Source organism: Schistocerca nitens, chromosome 8 (assembly GCF_023898315.1).
Source record: "Schistocerca nitens isolate TAMUIC-IGC-003100 chromosome 8, iqSchNite1.1, whole genome shotgun sequence".
NCBI classification, from domain to species: Eukaryota; Metazoa; Arthropoda; class Insecta; order Orthoptera; family Acrididae; genus Schistocerca; species Schistocerca nitens.
Genome location: NC_064621.1, coordinates 235,675,093 through 235,694,052, shown reverse-complemented (window position 1 = coordinate 235,694,052; position 18,960 = coordinate 235,675,093). Strand labels below are relative to the sequence as shown.

The 18,960-nt window shown below is 39.3% G+C and overlaps 1 protein-coding gene across 4 annotated transcripts in view; it reads right to left on the bottom strand.

Moving 5' to 3' along the window:
• Nucleotides 1–18,960, bottom strand: part of LOC126199314 (cysteine--tRNA ligase, cytoplasmic) — an 87,745-nt gene that overhangs the window by 42,387 nt on the left and 26,398 nt on the right. For all 4 annotated transcript variants that reach the window (XM_049936149.1, XM_049936152.1, XM_049936153.1 and 1 more), the window contains exon 6: nucleotides 923–1,164. In XM_049936149.1, coding sequence (XP_049792106.1) covers nucleotides 923–1,164 — 242 coding nt within the window. The remainder of the gene's footprint in view (nucleotides 1–922; nucleotides 1,165–18,960) is intronic.

Here is an 18,960-nt window from a genome sequence, read left to right as displayed (position 1 = left end):
GTGACACCCAGTGCTAATAGGATATATCAGTTTATTTCTCTTTGAAATCACAAAGCTTTTTAAGTGGATCTCTATGTGATAATTTGATTGGGAGATCCCATACTAGTCTGGTACAATATTCAGCTTAATGATTGTATTAACAAGGGCAGGAAAACATGAAAAACAGTCAGCACTCCAGTAATGACTGAGTTGCACAGCTTTAGGGCAATGGTGTGTATCATTGTAAATCGTATAAATTCAGCAAACTAAGGTCTTCTTGAAATCCACATGCTCACCACTCTGTCACTACATTTAAACTGCATATATACAAATTTTACCACTTTATTATTGGTACAGATGATTATCCTTTCAAGCTTCATGTTATTCTTAACAAAAGTGTTCCAGATAGCACATTTAGGCTCAACACAGATGCACCAAAATCATCTGCAGTCAGTTCTAGAAACTGAATGAGGTGAATCTGGTGACAATAAATGTGAGTATCTCCAGCCATAATCTGATTTACTTTGACTTCTTCTTTGTGTTCTATGGTTTTCACACTAGCCAAATAGCATGGTTTTGGTTCCTTCTTCCATATATTATTTACAGTAATATATATCTACACCAGCCAAGTACTATTTCCTAACTAACATTTTAAATTCTAATTTTTTATTTATCACCATTTTAAGGTACTGTTATGTGTCCTGTTGATAACTTGCAAACTCTGAGGTATGCCAAACACAACACTAGCTCAGCTTCTGCCAATGACGATTTTTTAAATTTCCTAAAAACCAAAATGAATGAAAGTACTATGAACATCAAGTTTATGTTGCATCATTTAAATTATGTTAATAATAAAAAAAATCTTTGAATACCATTCTCTCTGCAGCACTTTCACAAAATTAATAGCACATTGCTGCCTGTAAGCACTTTTGTGAGTACTTACCTCAGCCTGGGCTAGTTCATTGTCATGGTGTGGGAAACGTAGGTCAACACCTCCTGTGTGAATGTCCATTGATTCACCAAGAATATTAGATGCCATTACAGAGCACTCAATATGCCACCCTGGGCGACCATGACCCCATGGCGAGTCCCACCACGGCTCTCCTGCTTTTGACTTTTTCCACAGAGCAAAGTCATTTGCAGAACGTTTATCTTTCAGTCGATCTTCTGATATACACAGGTCACCTGAGAAACAAGCGTAATCATAACAGATCTTATAAAAAGTCACTAATATACTGCCCCCCATGGGAAGACAGGAAGAAATGTGTTTTTTTCAATGGTTTAGTGTGTGTATTTTTTGTCTATCATATATGCCACAAGGATTCTATGTCACATTTTGCATGGTAATCTATGATGGCTACTACAGGCAGTAATCTACTGTAAATTTTAGTACCCAACAGTGATTCAGATTCCCCACCTGGCCTGAGTATCAAGAATGCGAACACTTCAGAGATATTCAGGCTCCTGCAACAGCTGCAGGTTGCTCCTGCATGATGTGCAGTAGCTGCGGCACGCACATCAGAGGGAGCTGCCCCCCTCACAAGCATTTACCACTAGTTGCTGTAGCCTGCCTATTGTTAGCCAGTCTTTACTAGTGACTGAAGCCTTTAGTTACATACCATTGAATACATTTATTTATGTTTATGATTTGGATTACATTCTGGATTGTTTTATAGGCTTGAGACAACTTTTCTGCGCTCTGGACTTTTTTTGGATGTTTGTTCACTTTGTGATATTCTCTGTCCTTTATCTCTGGGACCGCCCATTTCATTCTGCCAGTCTCAACATTACCACCGGTGTGACTTATCATAAACTATGTTCTACCTACGAAGAGTAAGATAGAATACAAGAGCCTCTCCCCCCCCTCCCCCCATTTGAGCGAGCTGTTCTTCCTTTTCAACCTTCCTCAACTTATTTCTCTCTCCTCCCAAATGAAAGAGCTATTAGTAGGAAATGTATCACTTTTACTTTTAACTGTGCACCTATCAGCAGTACTGCATATTTCACCACGTGAAGGACCGGTGACAGCCACCAATTCTGTCTCATAATATACTATTTATAATTTGTCGTACTGTTTTGTTAGCTCTGGGCTGATGCATGAAGCATGTGCGGTTTCCTACTAAACAGAGTTGAGTGCATGTATGGTTAGGCATCTGGTACAGCATTACTGCAAGCCTAATAAGCAACCGTTAGTATGAGACACCTGTATCTGTCTCTATTGGCTAACTATTACAGGGGCTTGTAGTGAACCCTCTTGTTAGCCTTACCAATTTGGTGAATGGAGTCCCACAGCTGCTAAACTGGTGGTGCTGCAGATCCGGAGCCTAAGTGCCGTAGGTTAGAGATTTTTATATAAACAAGAGAAGTGAAGAGTCAGTTCATCAGGTGACAATGCTGAAGAATATAAGCATGTTTAGTTTCATCACTCAATTTCTTTTTAGATGGCATGCACCTGTTAATAGTGTAAACTTGTTTCCAAGTAAGAGGTTTGGGTAGCAATGTTGCTTGACCAAACTGAATAATACATTGCCTACATACAGTTCAAAGTGAATCTGTGAAGTCTAAAGTCGGCAGTAATGTAGTACTAGTTTTTCCACGAGATAAATCAGGATTCATGCTTGAAGTTCAATTTTGTAGCCTATAGATGACTATATCTGGAGCTTGTACTTAGTGCCCACAACCAATGAATCACACTAGTGCAATTATATAAATGTCCTCAAGGTGGGGGACCTGAAAGGAAGCGCTTGCCCCTTCCTGCCCCTCCCCATGGAATCTGGAGTACAGAGCTTTTATTCATCATAGATATTTCACACACTTCAAGAATCTATAACCATCATTCCCAATTTTTGTGTGTTGCCTATAAAATTTGGTTCTTGTGGCATGACATGCCTTGAAACTGACCGATTTGAAAGTCTTGTCCCCACTCCCTGGGAAAAATGCTGCTGACACCTATGAGTTTTTACACATTATGCACACACAATGATGAAAAGAATCTAAGATGTGGTCTGGTGTTTACTACTTTCTCATGATTAATAACTTTATCTACCAGATGACAATGTATTTAAGAAGTCTAATGTATCAATAAATAAGAGAGCGGTATAACATTTCGATGTTCTTTAGCCTTGTGTGTCACTTCAGCTTTCAGATTTAAAAGCATACAGTATTGTCTGGGAAAGTTGGCAGCAATCAAAACACTGTCAATATTGGGTAATGTCATTTTATTTATTTTAAATTGCCAGGGACTATCAGTCATTTCACTTAGTGTACTTATACCCTTACAGTGAAACTGTAGAGCCTAAAGTAGATACAGCTCCAGCTGTGTCAACTGTAATGGCAGCCACACTCTGAATACATCCTTGAGGCATTACATTATCTTTAATATGATTAGTGCTGAAAGTGGCTCCAACTTACATCTCAAATACCCAATATGACTGGAATGAGATGAAAACTGTCAAGCAGCTTCAGACTATCCATTCACAGACCACAGAGGTGTGGCAGCAGCAAGTAGTTTATCCCCATGACATTGTAACTCTGTCAGAGACAGCGAAGGACTTGGAAGAGCAATTCAATGGAATGAAAAGTGTTCTGAAAGGAGGATATAAGATGAACATCAACGAACGCAAAGCAAGGATAATGCAATATAGGAGAATTAAATCAGGTGATGCTAATGGAATTAAATTAGGTTACTTCATTTAGTAGAAAGGTTTTGCTATTTGGGCAGCAAAATAACTGATGATGACTGAAGTACAGAGGATATAAAACGTAGACTGGCAACACCAAGAAAAGTGTTTCTGAAAAAGGGAAATTTGTTAACACTGAATATAGATTTAATTGACAGGAAGTCTTTTCTGAAAGTATCTGTATGAAGTTTAGCCACATATTGAAGTGAAACAAGCTGATAACTAGTTAAGACAAGAAGCGAATATAGGCTTTTGAAATGTGGTGCTACAGAAGAAAGCTGAAGACTAGATGGGTAGGTCACATAACTAATGAGGTGATACTGAATAGAACTGAGAAGAAAAGAATTTTGTGGCACAACCTGACTGGAAGGGATCAGCTGTTAGGAAACATTGCAAGACTGCAAGGGATCACCAGTGCGGTACTGGAGGGAAGTGTGAGGGTAAAATTTGCAGAGGGAGACTAAGAGATGATTACAGTAAGCAGGTTCAGAAGGATGTAGGTTGCAGTGGTTATTGGACATACAGAGGCCTGCACAGGATGGAGTAGCATGTAGAGTTGCACCAAACCAGTCTTTGGGCTGAAGATCATGTATTGTTTTATACAGAAGTAGAGAAAGGATGTCTCAATATTAAAGACATCAGAGCAGGTGTCAGTTTACAATTCTTTCAGGCAGCTTGATTATTTCTGTTAGTCAGACTGCGCTGTAACTGTTCAAGTGGAGCATATTTTTCTCTGGCTTAAATAAAAGGCTGTGGCTTGTCAATACAGCGTAAATTCTCCCCTTTCAATATGTGACTGACAATCCTGAAAATGTGTTAACTTTTAACACTGTCCATTGTGTGTTTTTGGAGCCCACCATCTAAATTCTGGAAGATTGCTAGGCACACTTATTACTAGCAAGAATTTTCAGTCATTTCAAAACAGTACCACCTAACCTACGATTTGGCCCCCAACCATGTTGTGAGACTCATATCTACAGTCACTGGTGCCTCTGCAATTTATGACAAGACACTTCTGACAGACAGCTATAGTAATGACAAATTAGTTAAACTGCACAACAATTGATAATTGATAACCCTGGCAATAGCATTGCTTGTGTGTCAGAACACTCAACTGAAAGTATCAAAAATATAACAGCTTAAAAATTTTACCTCTGAGTTTGCTTTCCAAGATGTTGACAAGTGTAGGAGTAACTAATTCTAGCACAAGAAAAGTTAAAAAGGGAGTTTGTGATAATTGTAAGGGCAAAATAACAAAGATAAACAAACAAATTTCAGGCCTACAATTCATAATCAATATTGTAAGAAGAGATGTGAATCCACTAAAGAGAAAAAACCGGGACCTAAATTCAAGGCAAAAATCAAGTGAAATGATGCAAAACAAATGCAATAAATCATCTAAGTTGATAAAAGTTTCACACAAAGCTAGTACTTCAACGACAAAAAGAACAACAAACTATGTAGAAGCAGTTACATTTTGCAATAAAAGCAAATATGATGTTTAGCAATGAAGTGCCCATGACAACTGCGCAAATGATCATGATCTTGAATAAAATCAGCAACTGAAAATGAATGGTCTTTTCGGAAATCTCAACAACAAACATGGATCGTCAAGAAAAAAAAGAGTAGTGTACTTTTACTAGCAAACAGGCATGATAGAATTCTATCTAATATGGTCAGAGAGAAAAACTGTGACACAACAGTGACTGGTGTAGTGAAACCTGCAGTGAGAACCAAACATGTTGCAGACACTGATTTTCAAATGAAAATAAAACAGGATAAAGGCTATCGTTTGCATAACGGACTCACACGACGTACCTAAATCTAATTTATAGTTTGCACGTAAACACAGAATTCTGGACAGCAAACATGAAAAGAAAGAAATTGTGTTCAGAATACATTAGGTGTGGTGTATTAGAAATAAGTTATCTGCAGTGAAACCTGCACATCAAGTGGGGAATTCACTTTAACAATGAAGGGAAAAGGGTTTGTGCTTGATTGCATTAATGAAATAATTAAATAGAAACTTTTAAGGAATAAACCTATCTGTGTCTTACTGACAACAATGAGGAAAGTAAAATGAGCAAGAAAGAAGAAAGTAAATCCATCACAACTGGTGACCTAAATTTAAACTAAAGGTATGTGATGCTGTAAATATGAACCCAACTACCTAGTAATGAATAAACCCAATCTAAAAATTTATCACTATAATGCAATCCCTGCATAATAATATTGACAAAATTAACCCACTATTAACAGATGAACTAAAGGATATCTTAGTATTAAGTGTTTTGAGCATTGGCTTAACTTTGAACTAATGTAACATACAAAAATAAATACATTCATTTTGTCTTCCTAGTACAGTGGAAACGGCTGAAAGCAAAGGGAAACTACAGCCGTAATTTTTCCTGACGGCGTGCAGCTTTACTGTATGGTTAAATGATGATGGCGTCCTCTTGGATAAAATATTCCGGAGGTAAAATAATCCTCCATTCGGATCTCCGGGCGGGGACTACTCAAGAGGACGTCGTTAGCAGGGGGGAGGGGGGGGGGGACCTGGCGTTCTACGGATCGGAGTGCGGAATGTCAGATCCCTTAATCGGGCAGATAGGTTAGAAAATTTAAAAAAGGAAATGGATAGGTTAAATTTAGATATAGTGGGAATTAGTGAAGTTCAGTGGCAGGAGGAACAAGACTTTTGGGCAAGTGAATACAGGGTTATAAATACAAAATCAAATAGGGGTAATTCAGGAGTAGGTTTAATAATTAATAAAAAAATAGGAGTGCGGGTAAGCTACTACAAACAGCATAGTGAACGCATTATTGTGGCCAAGACAGACACGAAGCCCATGCCTACTACAGCAGCACAAGTTTATACACCAACTACCTCTGCAGATGATGAAGAAATTTATGAAATTTATGATGAGATAAAAGAAATTATTCAGGTAATGAAGGGGGAGGAAAATTTAAGTCATGGGTGACTGGAATTCGAGAGTAGGAAAAGGGAGAGAAGGAAATGTAGTAGGTGAATATGGATTGGGGGTAAGAAATGACAGAGGAAGCCGCCTGGTAGAATTTTGCACAGAGCATAACTTAATCATAGCTGACACTTGGTTCAAGAATCATAAAATAAGGTTGTATACATGGAAGAATCCTGGAGATACTAGAAGGAATCAGATAGATTATATAATGCGTAAAAAGTTCTCGGTTTACTTGCCACGTCAAATTTGGATAACATCCCAAGCTTTCGATGACTACCTCCGTCATCTTCGTCAGGGGTAAAACTGACTGTCGTGGACCAGTGAGGCTTCCGCTTTTATAAGCAGTGGACGGCTTCTCATTGGCTGGATGACGTCATGGTGAAAACGGCGCGTTCCGAGGTGGCGGCCTCCATGTCCATAGATTTTCTTTGCGCGCTTTATCCAGCGTTGCTTGCAGCGCCATCCATCTCAACAAGCGGAGAACTGCGAGGAATGTAAGAAGTCTCCCTCTGTGCTCTTTCTTTATCAATTGCGCACTTCCATGCATTGCTGAGTGCATAAGCGGAGTCTCTGTTGAAATTATTTTCACAGAGTCTAATTTCAACTGCTTCCCTGATGACAGAGTCCCAATAGTTTGAAACATGAGCAAGTAGTCTTGTTTCATCGAATAAAATCTTATGTTTATTTAACAAACTGTGCTCAGCCACCGCTGATTTTTCTAGATACCTGTTTTTCAGGTGACGCCGATGTTCCACACAGCGATCGGCAACAGTTCTTATAGACTGGCCCACATAATTTTTGGCACACTCGCAAGGAATGCTGTAAATTCCCGGTACTCTCAGGCCAAGATTATCTTCCACGGGTCGCAACATCTCCTTAATCTTCCTGGGTGGCCGGAAGCCCGCAATTGATAAAGAAAGAGCGCAGAGGGAGACTTCTTACATTCCTCGCAGTTCTCCGCCTGTTGCGATGGATGGTGCTGCAAGCAACCCTGGATAAAGCGCGCAAAGAAAATCTATGGATATAGAGGCCGCCACCTCAGGAACACGCCGTTTTCACCATGATGTCATCCAGCCAATGAGAAGCCGTCCACTGCTTATAAAAGCGGAAGCCTCACCAGTCCACGACAGTCAGTTTTACCCCTGACAAAGATGACTGAGGTAGTCATCGAAAGCTTGGGATGTTATCCAAATTTGACGCGGCAAGTAAACCGAGAACTTTTTACGCAAGGACTCCATCGCGAAAGACTTCGTAGGCAGATTATATAATGGTAAGACAGAGATTTAGGAACCAGATTTTAAATTGTAAGACATTTCCAGGGGCAGATGTGGACTCTGACCACAATCTATTGGTTATGAACTGTAGATTAAAATTGAAGAAACTGCAAAAAGGTGGGAATTTAAAGAGATAGAACCTGGATAAACTGAAAAAACTAGAGATTGTAAAGAGTTTCAGAGATAGCATTAGGAAACGACTGACAAGAACGGGGGAAAGAAATACAGTAGAAGAAGAATGGGTAGCTTAGAGAGATGAAATAGTGAAGGCAGCAGAGGGTCAAGTAGGTACAAAGGCAAGGGCTATTAGAAATCCTTGGGTAACAGAAGAGATACTGAATTTAATTGATGAGAGGAGAAAATATAAAAATGCAGTAAATGGAGCAGGCAAAAAGGAATACAAACGTCTCAAAAATGAGATCGACAGGAAGTGAAAAATGGCTATGCAGGGATGGCTAGAGGAAAAACGTAAGGATGTAGAGGCTTATCTCACTAGGGGTAAGATAGATACTGCCTACAGGAAAATTAAAGAGACCTTTGGAGAAAAGAGACCCACCTGTATGAATATCAAGAGCTCAGATCGAAACACAGTTCTAAGCAAAGAAGGGAAAGCAGAAAGGTGGAAGGAGTATATAGAGGGTCTATACAGGGCGATGTACTTGAGGACAATATTATGGAAATGGAGGAGGATGTAGATGAAGATGAAAAGGGAGATAGGTACTGCGTGAAGAATTTGGCAGAGCACTGTAAGACCTGAGTAGAAACAAGGTCCCAGGAGTAGACAACATTCCATTAGAACTACTGACAGTCTTGCGAGAGCCAGTCCTGACAAAACTCTACCATCTGGTGAGCAAGATGTATGAGACAGGCGAAATACCCTCAGACTTCAAGAAGGATATAATGATTCCAATCCCAAAGAAAGCAGGTGTTGACAGATGCGAAAATTACCGAACTATCAGTTTATAAGTCACAGCTGCAAAATACTAATGCAAATTCTTTACAGACGAATGGAAAAACTGGTAGAAGCTGACCTCGGGGAAGATCAGTCTGGATTCCATAGAAATGTTGGAACACGTGAGGCAATACTGACCCTACGACTTATTTTAGAAGAAAGATTAAGGAAAGGCAAACCTACATTTCTAGCATTTGTAGACGTAGAGAAAGCTTTTGACAATGTTGACTGGAATATTCTCTTTCAAATTCTGAAGGTGGCAGGGGTAAAATACAGAGAGCGAAAGACTATTTACAATTTGTACAGAAACCAGATGGCAGTTATAAGAGTCGAGGGACATGAAAGGGAAGCAGTGGTTGGGAAGTGAATGAGGCAGGGTTGTAGCCTATATATTGAGCAAGCAGTAAAGGAAACAAAAGAAAAATTCGGGGTAAGTATTAAAATCCATGGAGAAGAAATAAAAACTTTGAGGTTCGCCGACGACATTGTAATTCCGTCAGAGACAGCGAAGGACTTGGAAGAGCAGTTGAACCGAATGGACAGTGCCTTGAACGAAGGATATAAGATAGACATCAACAAAAGCAAAACAAGGATAATGGAATGTAGTCGAATTAAGTCAGGTTATTCTGAGGGAATTATATTGGGAAATGAGACACTTAAAGTAGTAAAGGGGTTTTGCTATTTGGGGAACAAAATAACTGATGATGGTCGAAGTAGAGAGGATATAAAATGTAGACTGGCAATGGCAAGGAAAGTGTTTCTAAAGAAGAGAAATTTGTTAGCACTGAGTATAAATTTAAGTGTCAGGAAGTATTTTGTATGGAGTGTAACCATCTATGGAAGTGAAACATGAACAATAACTAGTTTAGACAAGAAGAGACCAGAAGCTTTTGAAATGTGGTGCTACAGAAGAATGCTCAAGATTATATGGGTAGATCACATAACTAATGAGGAGGTATTGAATAGAATTGGGGAGAAGAGGAATTTGTGCCACAACTTGACTAGAAGAAGGCATAGATTGGTAGGACATGTTCTGAGGCATCAAGGGATCACCAATTTAGCATTGGAGGGCAGCGTGGAGAGTAAAAATCGTAGAGGGAACCAAGAGATGAATACACTAAGCAAATTCAGAAGGATGTAGGTTGCGGTAAATACTGGGAGATGAAGAGGCTTGCACAGGATAGAGTAGCATGGAGAACTGCATCTAACCAGTCTCAGGAATGAAGACCACAACAACTACAGCAGAGAAAGAAAAACGGGAAGCAGGGTGGGGTAGCAATTTACATAAAGGCAAACATACATTTTACTACTGTGTCTGACTTACCTGGGATGGATGACAAAAAGGCTACAAAAATAAAATAAGGTATAAAAATTATTAAGTTCAACATGTAATTGTTAGCTGCAACAGGCAGAAGATGTGCTTTGTTGGTGCTGCACATTTTAGTGATTTTCACTAAGATAAAGTCATGCTGCCGTGTTATTCACCAGCACCCCAGTATAGAAGTGTGCACAGAATCAGCAAAGTGAAAAATCCGTGCAATACACAAATTTATTTGTATAAAAAAGCCTACTTTGGAAAGTTCCTTTGTGAGAGACTCAATGTACAAGAACTATGTGCCAATCTGAAAGTTCTAGATTGGCTTATTTTATGGATCACGTCACTTCTGCATAATCTTTCAATAAATGAATCAATACCTGTTTGTGTTGTGATATACTGTGAAATTTCAAACATTTGTGAGTGCTGCAATAAACTCATACTGTTATCGTCAATTATGGGCTTAAACTTAATTGTACACTTTCAAAATTTGAGAATACTACACCTACCCTTGTTCAAAACAATCTTTGTCCAATTTCACTGAACAATTACATGACAAATAGGTTATTTTTGACAATTTTTGGACCCTTACAAAACTATATTTTCGTATGTCACCAGTAAGAGTATTTTGGGTATGTAATTTCTTTTGTAGCAGATCAGCATTTGTGGTTCACAGTTCTGCCAAGAATACATTACCCCTGAATTTCATTCTGTATCAAAGCAAATAAAGATGCATTTCTGAGAATTTTCAGAAGCTACCACTCTCCTTTGCACAATCTGTGAGCAATTTGTAATAAACTGGTGTTTGTGATTTAGTTACTGTAACAGACATCCCAACTACCATAACATATTGTGTTAAATCTAATTTTACCTTAAAGAGGAGTAGCCCTATATTTATCTGCATCTACTGTAAATAACTCTATTCAAATTTGCAAACAACTACAACTAACCTCAAAATGATTAAAAAACCTAGTAATTTTTAAAACAGGATTTTGTCCTACCTTAAGGGGCTCCGGAACGCCCTATACTTGCAATGTTAAAATAACACTTATAAATTACATCTTTCCTCACAAAGTATTTGAGGTAGGAAGTTGAACTTTTTACAGATTATTTATTGGAATATGGGCTACAACTTAACACAGTTATTAAAGATGATGTTTTTTTCAATTGTAATGAAAATTCACAACATTTTTTTGCAATTTTTTATTTATATATTCAAAAATATACAGTTTCTTGGAAAAAGGCTGTGTTAAATTATGCAGAAGGTACTGTGTAACATTTACTGAAAGTTTGAAACAAATATGTTTGGAAGATCCTTAGAAAACATGTAATTAGTATGAGAAAATAAAAGTTTTGGGAATCGAGCGACAAAGATTGGATTAACTTTTTAGTGCATTCCAGGTCCATAGGATGGATTATCTTCATCCTCTGCAAACTCCTCCTCCAGCTTCCTCTTGTTCCTCCTCCTTTTTACTCTTGCTTGTATTTCTAGACTTTTTACAGCCCTGTCTGCAGCCCGAAGGCGTTCCTTGTCTAAAGCAAGCATCGCTCGTACCATGTTAGAACCTATCTTCATTCCCATATTTCTAAATACCTTGCACCTTACAATGTTGCCATCATTGAAAGTCGCAACAGCATCATACACACCAAAGTGAAGTGTTTCTATTCCAACAAATACAGTCTTGGGGATTCTTGACCATATAACACTATTTACACTTTCATTGGGGTTTTGAGTTTTTCCGTGAATACACTTTTTCAACAGTTCAGGTGCTGCTAAGTCTCTGAAAATAGGTTTTATCACCTCCATTATTGCATGAGGCAGACTATGCTTATGAGTGTACACTTCACCAGTTAGCAATCCTTTGTTATATTTACACCAATTGTCTTCTTCTTTGGGACACAAGCTATGTTGGGGATTTTCGTCGTCTTTATTGTTTACAGTAATAACACATACCTTTGGCTTTCCAACATTTCTCCTTTTCTTAAAAGCCTTCAGAGGATTTCTAATAACTTTACTTTTACTCATTATTATACAGGGTGATTCAAAAAGAATACCACAACTTTAAAAATGTGTATTTAATGAAAGAAACATAATATAACCTTCTGTTATACATCATTACAAAGAGTATTTAAAAAGGTTTTTTTTTCACTCAAAAACAAGTTCAGAGATGTTCAATATGGCCCCCTCCAGACACACGAGCAATATCAACCCGATAGTCCAACTCGTTCCACACTCTCTGTAGCATATCAGGCGTAACAGTTTGGATAGCTGCTGTTATTTCTAGTTTCAAATCATCAATGGTGGCTGGGAGAGGTGGCCGAAACACCATATCCTTAACATAGCCCCATAAGAAAAAATCGCAGGGGGTAAGATCAGGGCTTCTTGGAGGCCAGTGATGAAGTGCTCTGTCACGGGCTGCCTGGGGGCCGATCCATCGCCTCAGGTAGTTGACGTTCAGGTTTCATAACTAACCTTTTTCGTAGGACTCTCCATACAGTTGATTGTGGAATTTGCAGCTCTCTGCTAGCTCTGCGAGTCGATTTTCCTGGGCTGCGAACAAATGCTTGCTGGATGCGTGCTACATTTTCATCACTCGTTCTCGGCCGTCCAGAACTTTTCCCTTTGCACAAACACCCATTCTCTGTAAACTGTTTATACCAACGTTTAATACACCACCTATCAGGAGGTTTAACACCATACTTCGTTCGAAATGCACGCTGAACAACTGTCGTCGATTCACTTCTGCCGTACTCAATAACACAAAAAGCTTTTTGTTGAGCGGTCGCCATCTTAGCATCAACTGACGCTGACGCCTAGTCAACAGCGCCTCAAGCGAACAAATGTACAACTAAATGAAACTTTATAGCTCCCTTAATTCGCCGGCAGATAGTGCTTGGCTCTGCCTTTTGTCGTTGCAGAGTTTTAAATTCCTAAAGTTGTGGTATTCTTTTTGAATCACCCTGTACTTCAACAAAACAGAGACTCAAGAAACAGAATTAATTACGAATATTTTTGAGATAACGACAGAGTAAATAAACATGAAACAATCGACAATCACACCAGCGATATATATTGAACCATCACAGGTTAGCCACAACACATACTTTATCTCACATCACTAAAATGTACCTGATGAACACGGACGTTAATAATAACACCATTTGACAGCAGTTTAACAGTGCCACAGTGGGTCACGCCCATGTAGAACACATTTCAAAAAAAATTTAAAAATAGTTGTAGTCTTCGGGATTGAATAAATTATATATCTATTAAAAGGTAATAGTCTGCAGATTCAGAAAACACAAAAAAGTAAAAATTGAACTTTTCATGATTTTGAGCCTTTCCGGAGCCCGTTAACACTCTCTGTACCAGGCCTATTTTATGCACCCGTCCCTAGAAACCGGGCAATTTTACCAATATTAAAAAAATTACTGCATCAAATCTACTGTTTGGATTGTGGCAAATTTGGTACCATCTTGAAGCTGCACATTTCTACTTTAATTCTGAGTGAAAGAAACTACTTTACAATGCACAGCTTTAAGGTACAGTTATAGAAATCACTTAGATGTTTTAAGAATTTAGAAAAAGTCATACGAATAAGGGAATACAATTGTGATTTATTTTTAACCAAAATTGTGGCACTACATTACATGTTTCTGATAGTATACAGTATTACATATAAATTTCACACAGAATCATATTGTTTTTTAGTGTGGAAAATTTTAAAGCAAGGTTCCAGGCAGAGTGCAACGCCACACTGTTCACATTCGTATCGTGTCTCTTTGCGAGAAGCCTTGCCACTCTGTTTCTTGCTCCTGGAACTGCACACGTGACACACACGAGCAGCATACTTCTTAGTAGTTGCAGGTATGTGCTGCAAAAAATGTCTCTTTGTTAGCCGACCTACAGTTCCTTCATTTCTTGGAATGAATTCAAGTGTGTCGTCTTCAACAAGCTGAACTGCAAGCACTGTTATAAAGTCTGTTATTGTAATATTCTTCCTGTGCACTGCATTGTACAGCCAAAATGCATTTGATACTCCCATAAGCAGCAAATGGAAATATAATTTTCGCCACCATTTCACAGTTCTGTGCTGGAACGGATTGTACTGCAGGCGTTGGTCTCCAATATCCACTCCAATTTTATTGAGGTTGTAATCAAGTACCTGAAGTGGTTTCAATACTACAGACCCATTTCTCTTAGTATGCGTACCAAATGTTGCTTGATGCCTTGTAGACAATGTATACACATCTCTCTTATCTTTCCACTTCATTGCCAATACATTATCTTTACGCCGAAAAGACATTTCGCCCTTTTTCAGCTTAGCAGATACTAAATCTTTAGGCAATCCTTTCCTGGATTTGTTCACAGTACCAACAGCTCCAGTGCCTTTCTCTGCCAGTTGCTGAAATAGCTCTGGACTGGAATAAAATCGATCTAAATACACAGTGTGGCCTTTGTTCAGCAAGCTGCTGTCAGACAACAATCGCAAAATAACCGCAGACGAAGAATTGTCAACAATATGCTTACCAGCATAAACTTCAAAATTTACAACATAGCCACTACTGGCTTCAGCAACAGCATATACTTTCAGTCCATACTTATGAGGCTTATTTTGCATGTAAACACGGAAACTCACACGACCTCGAAATGGGCAAATTCCTTCATCAATTGTCACTTTTTCTGAGGGACGATATGCCTGGATACATCGCTCCTTCAAATTATTATAATATGGCAAAACTTTGTAAAGTGGATGAAATCCATCTTCGCCTGGTTTTTTCTGATTTGAATTGTCAACAAGATGCAAGCATGACAGTATCTGAGTGAAACGCAAACGGCTCATGACATGGGGACAAAAGTTACAACTAAGAACAGGATTAGTGCTCCAATGGTCCGCAATTTTTGGCTTTTTCGAAACACACATGTGGAAAATAATACCCAAGAAACGCCTCATCTCACTTATAGTCACTGGCTTCCACGAACTCAAAACTGAATGGGGCTTCAGATTATTTCCTCTTCTTTTCTTCTGTATTGTCTGTGATGCATACAAATTTGTCTGTCTCTTGAGTTCATTTACGTCACTGTCAGTAAGGAACACTTTACTGCAATCCAGTACAGAACTCGACTCATCAATATCCACTAGTATCTGCCTGGGTGTCGTGTTGACAGGCAGAGGTCGGTAGGTGTCAACTGCAGTCCACTCACTGTCTTTCGGATACGGCACAGCTGCTGGATTTGAAGCAACACCTTCAACATCATTCTCGTCTTCATCTGAAGACAAACTGTCATCAATCTCGTCTTCTAAAAAGAATATCACATTATGTGTAACTACATACATCGTTTACACATGTTCAACAGATATGTGCGTACTGCACAATTACGTGGAAAATTCGGAAATACGTACCTTCAAACACACCATTGCATTCAGAATCGTCTGAATCACTCTCTACATTATCCAGAGTGTCGCTATGATTGATCAAATCCGCAATTTCTGCGTCTGATAAACCGCGCCGAAACATGATGACAAACAACTGAATGATATACAGACTGAGAACGCAAAGATAAGTTTTAACATGAATTACAGCGCTGCCGTGACATCTATGGACGCATTTTGTTAATAAACATCTGAAAAACGTATAGCGCTGGCCAAACCCGTAGAAATAACGTTGCAGTGTTTTGAATGAAATTAAATGTAGCGGCCCGTAAATTTTACGGGCTTGGTGATTTTCGCGCGATCCCAGGCCCGTAAATTTTACGGGCTTGGCGCTTAGAGTGTTAATGGAAATCTCATTCTGTGTATTTACTTCAATACTTAGAGGGAAACAGCAACTTTTTAGCTCATCAGCAGCTGCTGCGAATCAGTGCGTACTATCCTCTCCTGTGGGTCTTGTCTGCTCTGCAGAAAGTACAGGATTTGTTATTACTCACCCCTTTGCCAGGGAGGACTCAGGTGTTGTAGTGACCCCTCTAATCTAACAAGTTTGACATGCTCTCTCACTGAAACTGAGACAATGGGACTCACTTCATCCATCTTCGGGAAGCCTATTTCGTCCAGTGTCATGATGAGGCAAACGCAAAAGGGTAGGGGTCTATCAATCATTGGTAGTTCAAACGTATAGCAAATGATGGTACCCTTAGGGAACAGGCAGCAAGGGACAGGAAAGGACACCAGGTGCACTTAAGTGTGTATACCCGAGGGCCCCATTTAACATGCTGAAGAGGCTATTCCAGCAGCCACTGCAGAGACAGGGTACAACAAACTGCAGATTGTGGCACATGTTGGAACAAGTGATGCCTGTCAATTGGGCTCTGCGTTCATACTTGGGTCATTCCAATGCCTGGCAGAGAAGGTTGAAACCGGCCTTGCATCTGGAGTTTCAACGAAGTTCACAATTTGCAGCATTGTCCCCAGAAATGATTGTGGCCCTTTGGTTCTGAGCTGAGTAGAAGGATTGAACCAGAGACATTGAAGGATCTGTGAAAAACTATGCTTTAACTTCCTGGACTTGTGCCATAGGTTTGAGAACTGCAGGGTCCACCTAAACGGGTCAGGTGTGTACTACACATCAAAGACTGCTACTCAGGTAGCTGACTGGGTGTGCAGTGCTCACAAGGGCTTTGTAGATTACAAACTCTCCATCCAATCCAGATAATGATAGCTGTAGGAAACCAAGAAGTATCAGTATAAGATTGAAAGAAATACCTCCCACAGCTGAGAGTATTAAAATCACAATGGTTAACTGCCAAAGCATTTCCAACGAAGTGCCAGTGTTTGAAGCACTTATGAAAGGCAGTGAAGCTCACATAACACGAGGTACAGAAAGCTGGTTGAAACCTGGATTGAGAGTAGCGACATTTTTGGGGAGAATTTGCACGTATACCAAAAGGACAGGCAAATGGGAACTTGAGACGATGTATTTGTTGCAGTAGACAAGAAACTCAAATGCACCGAGAAGGAAATTGACGCTGCATGGGAGACTGTTTGGGCAAGACTCAGGGGTGGGCATAAAATGATAATTGAATCCTTCTAGCACCCACCCAATTCATCTCCTTATGTATCCAAAAACTTCAGAGAAAGCCTCAGTTCCCTTGTAAGTAAGTTCCCCCATCACACTGCACTCATTGGTAGTAACTTTAATCATCCAATAATGAATTGGGGTAACTACAGTTTTGTTAGTGGTGAGCATGATAAGATGTCCTGTGAAACAGTACTACATATCTTCTCTGAAAACTGCCAAGAACAAATAGTTAGGAACTCCCTCATGATGGAAACACATTGGATCTGATGGCAACAAATAGACCTGACCCCTCTGAGGATGTCCACATCAAAACCATGAGGCAGTCGTGGCAACAATGATTATGAAAGTACAAAAGGAAAACTAAACCAAGCAGAAACATATGTATGTTCAGTAAACTAGATAAAAAATCAGTAATGCCACATCTCACTGAGGAACTTGAAATTTTCAGCATAGGGCAGGAGTATCTATAGGAACTGTGGCTCAAGTTTAAAAAAATAGTCAATCACGTACTGGATAGATGTGTAACCAGGAAAACAGTCCACAATGGGAGGGGACCTCCATGGTATACCGTCACTGTAAAGAAAATTCAAAGAAAGAGAGACTACTGCACAACAGGTGTAGAAGTGTAGGGCTATAGATAAAGAGATGCTGAATGAAACACATTTGGCTAACAAGAGAGCAATATGTGATGCCTTCAATGACTACTATAGCAGAATATTGTCAAGTGACCTTCCACAAAAATCAAAGAAAGTCTGGTCATATATAAAAGCTGTTAGTGGCACCAAAATTAGTGTCCAGTCCCTAGTGAATAAGACAGGAGCTGCAATTTAGAGTAGCAAAGCAAAAGCTGAAATGCTTAACTCCATTTTCAAATGTTCCTTTACAAAGGAAAATCTGGGAGAATTGCCCCAATTTAATTCTCGTGCAACCAAAAAGATGAATGAAGTCAGTATTATTGTCAGCGATGTTAGAAACTGCTGAAATCATTAAACCAAACATCCAGGGCCCAATGGAATCCCTGTCAGATTCTATACTGAATTTGCAGCTGAGTTACCCCGTCTTCAAATTAATATCTGTCATAGATCCCTTGAACAAAAAACTGTGCCCAGTTCTTGGAAAAAATCACAGGGCACACCTGTCAACAAGAAGGGTAATGGAAGCAATCCACAAAACTACCATCCAATATCCTTGACGTTGTTTTGTTATAGAATCTTAGAACATGTTGTGAACACAATCATAATGAGGTATCTTGAACAGAATGACCTCCTCAGTGCCAACCAGCATGGATTCTGAAAACATCAATTATGTGAAGCCCAACTTGCACTTTTCTCACGTGACGTACTGAAAGCTTTGGATCAAGGTGATCAGGTAGCTGCAGTATTTCTTGATTTCTGAAATGTTTTTGACGCAGTATCACATCTACACTTATTGTCAAAACTTCAACCATATGGGGCCTCAAGTGAAATTTGTGACTGGATGGAGGACTTTTTGGTAGGGAGGACATAACATGTTATCTTGGATGGAGAGTCATCATCAGATCTAGAAGTAACTTCGGGTGTACTCCAGGGAAGTGTGTTGGGACCCTTGCTGTTTATGTTGTACATTAATGACCTTGCCAACAATATTAATAGTAAAATGAGGCTTTTTACAAATGAAGTAGTGTCTGAAACAAGCTGCATAAATATTCAGTCAGATCTTGATAAGATTTCAAGTGGTGCAAGGACTGGCAAGTTGCTTTAAACATTCAGAAATGTAAAAT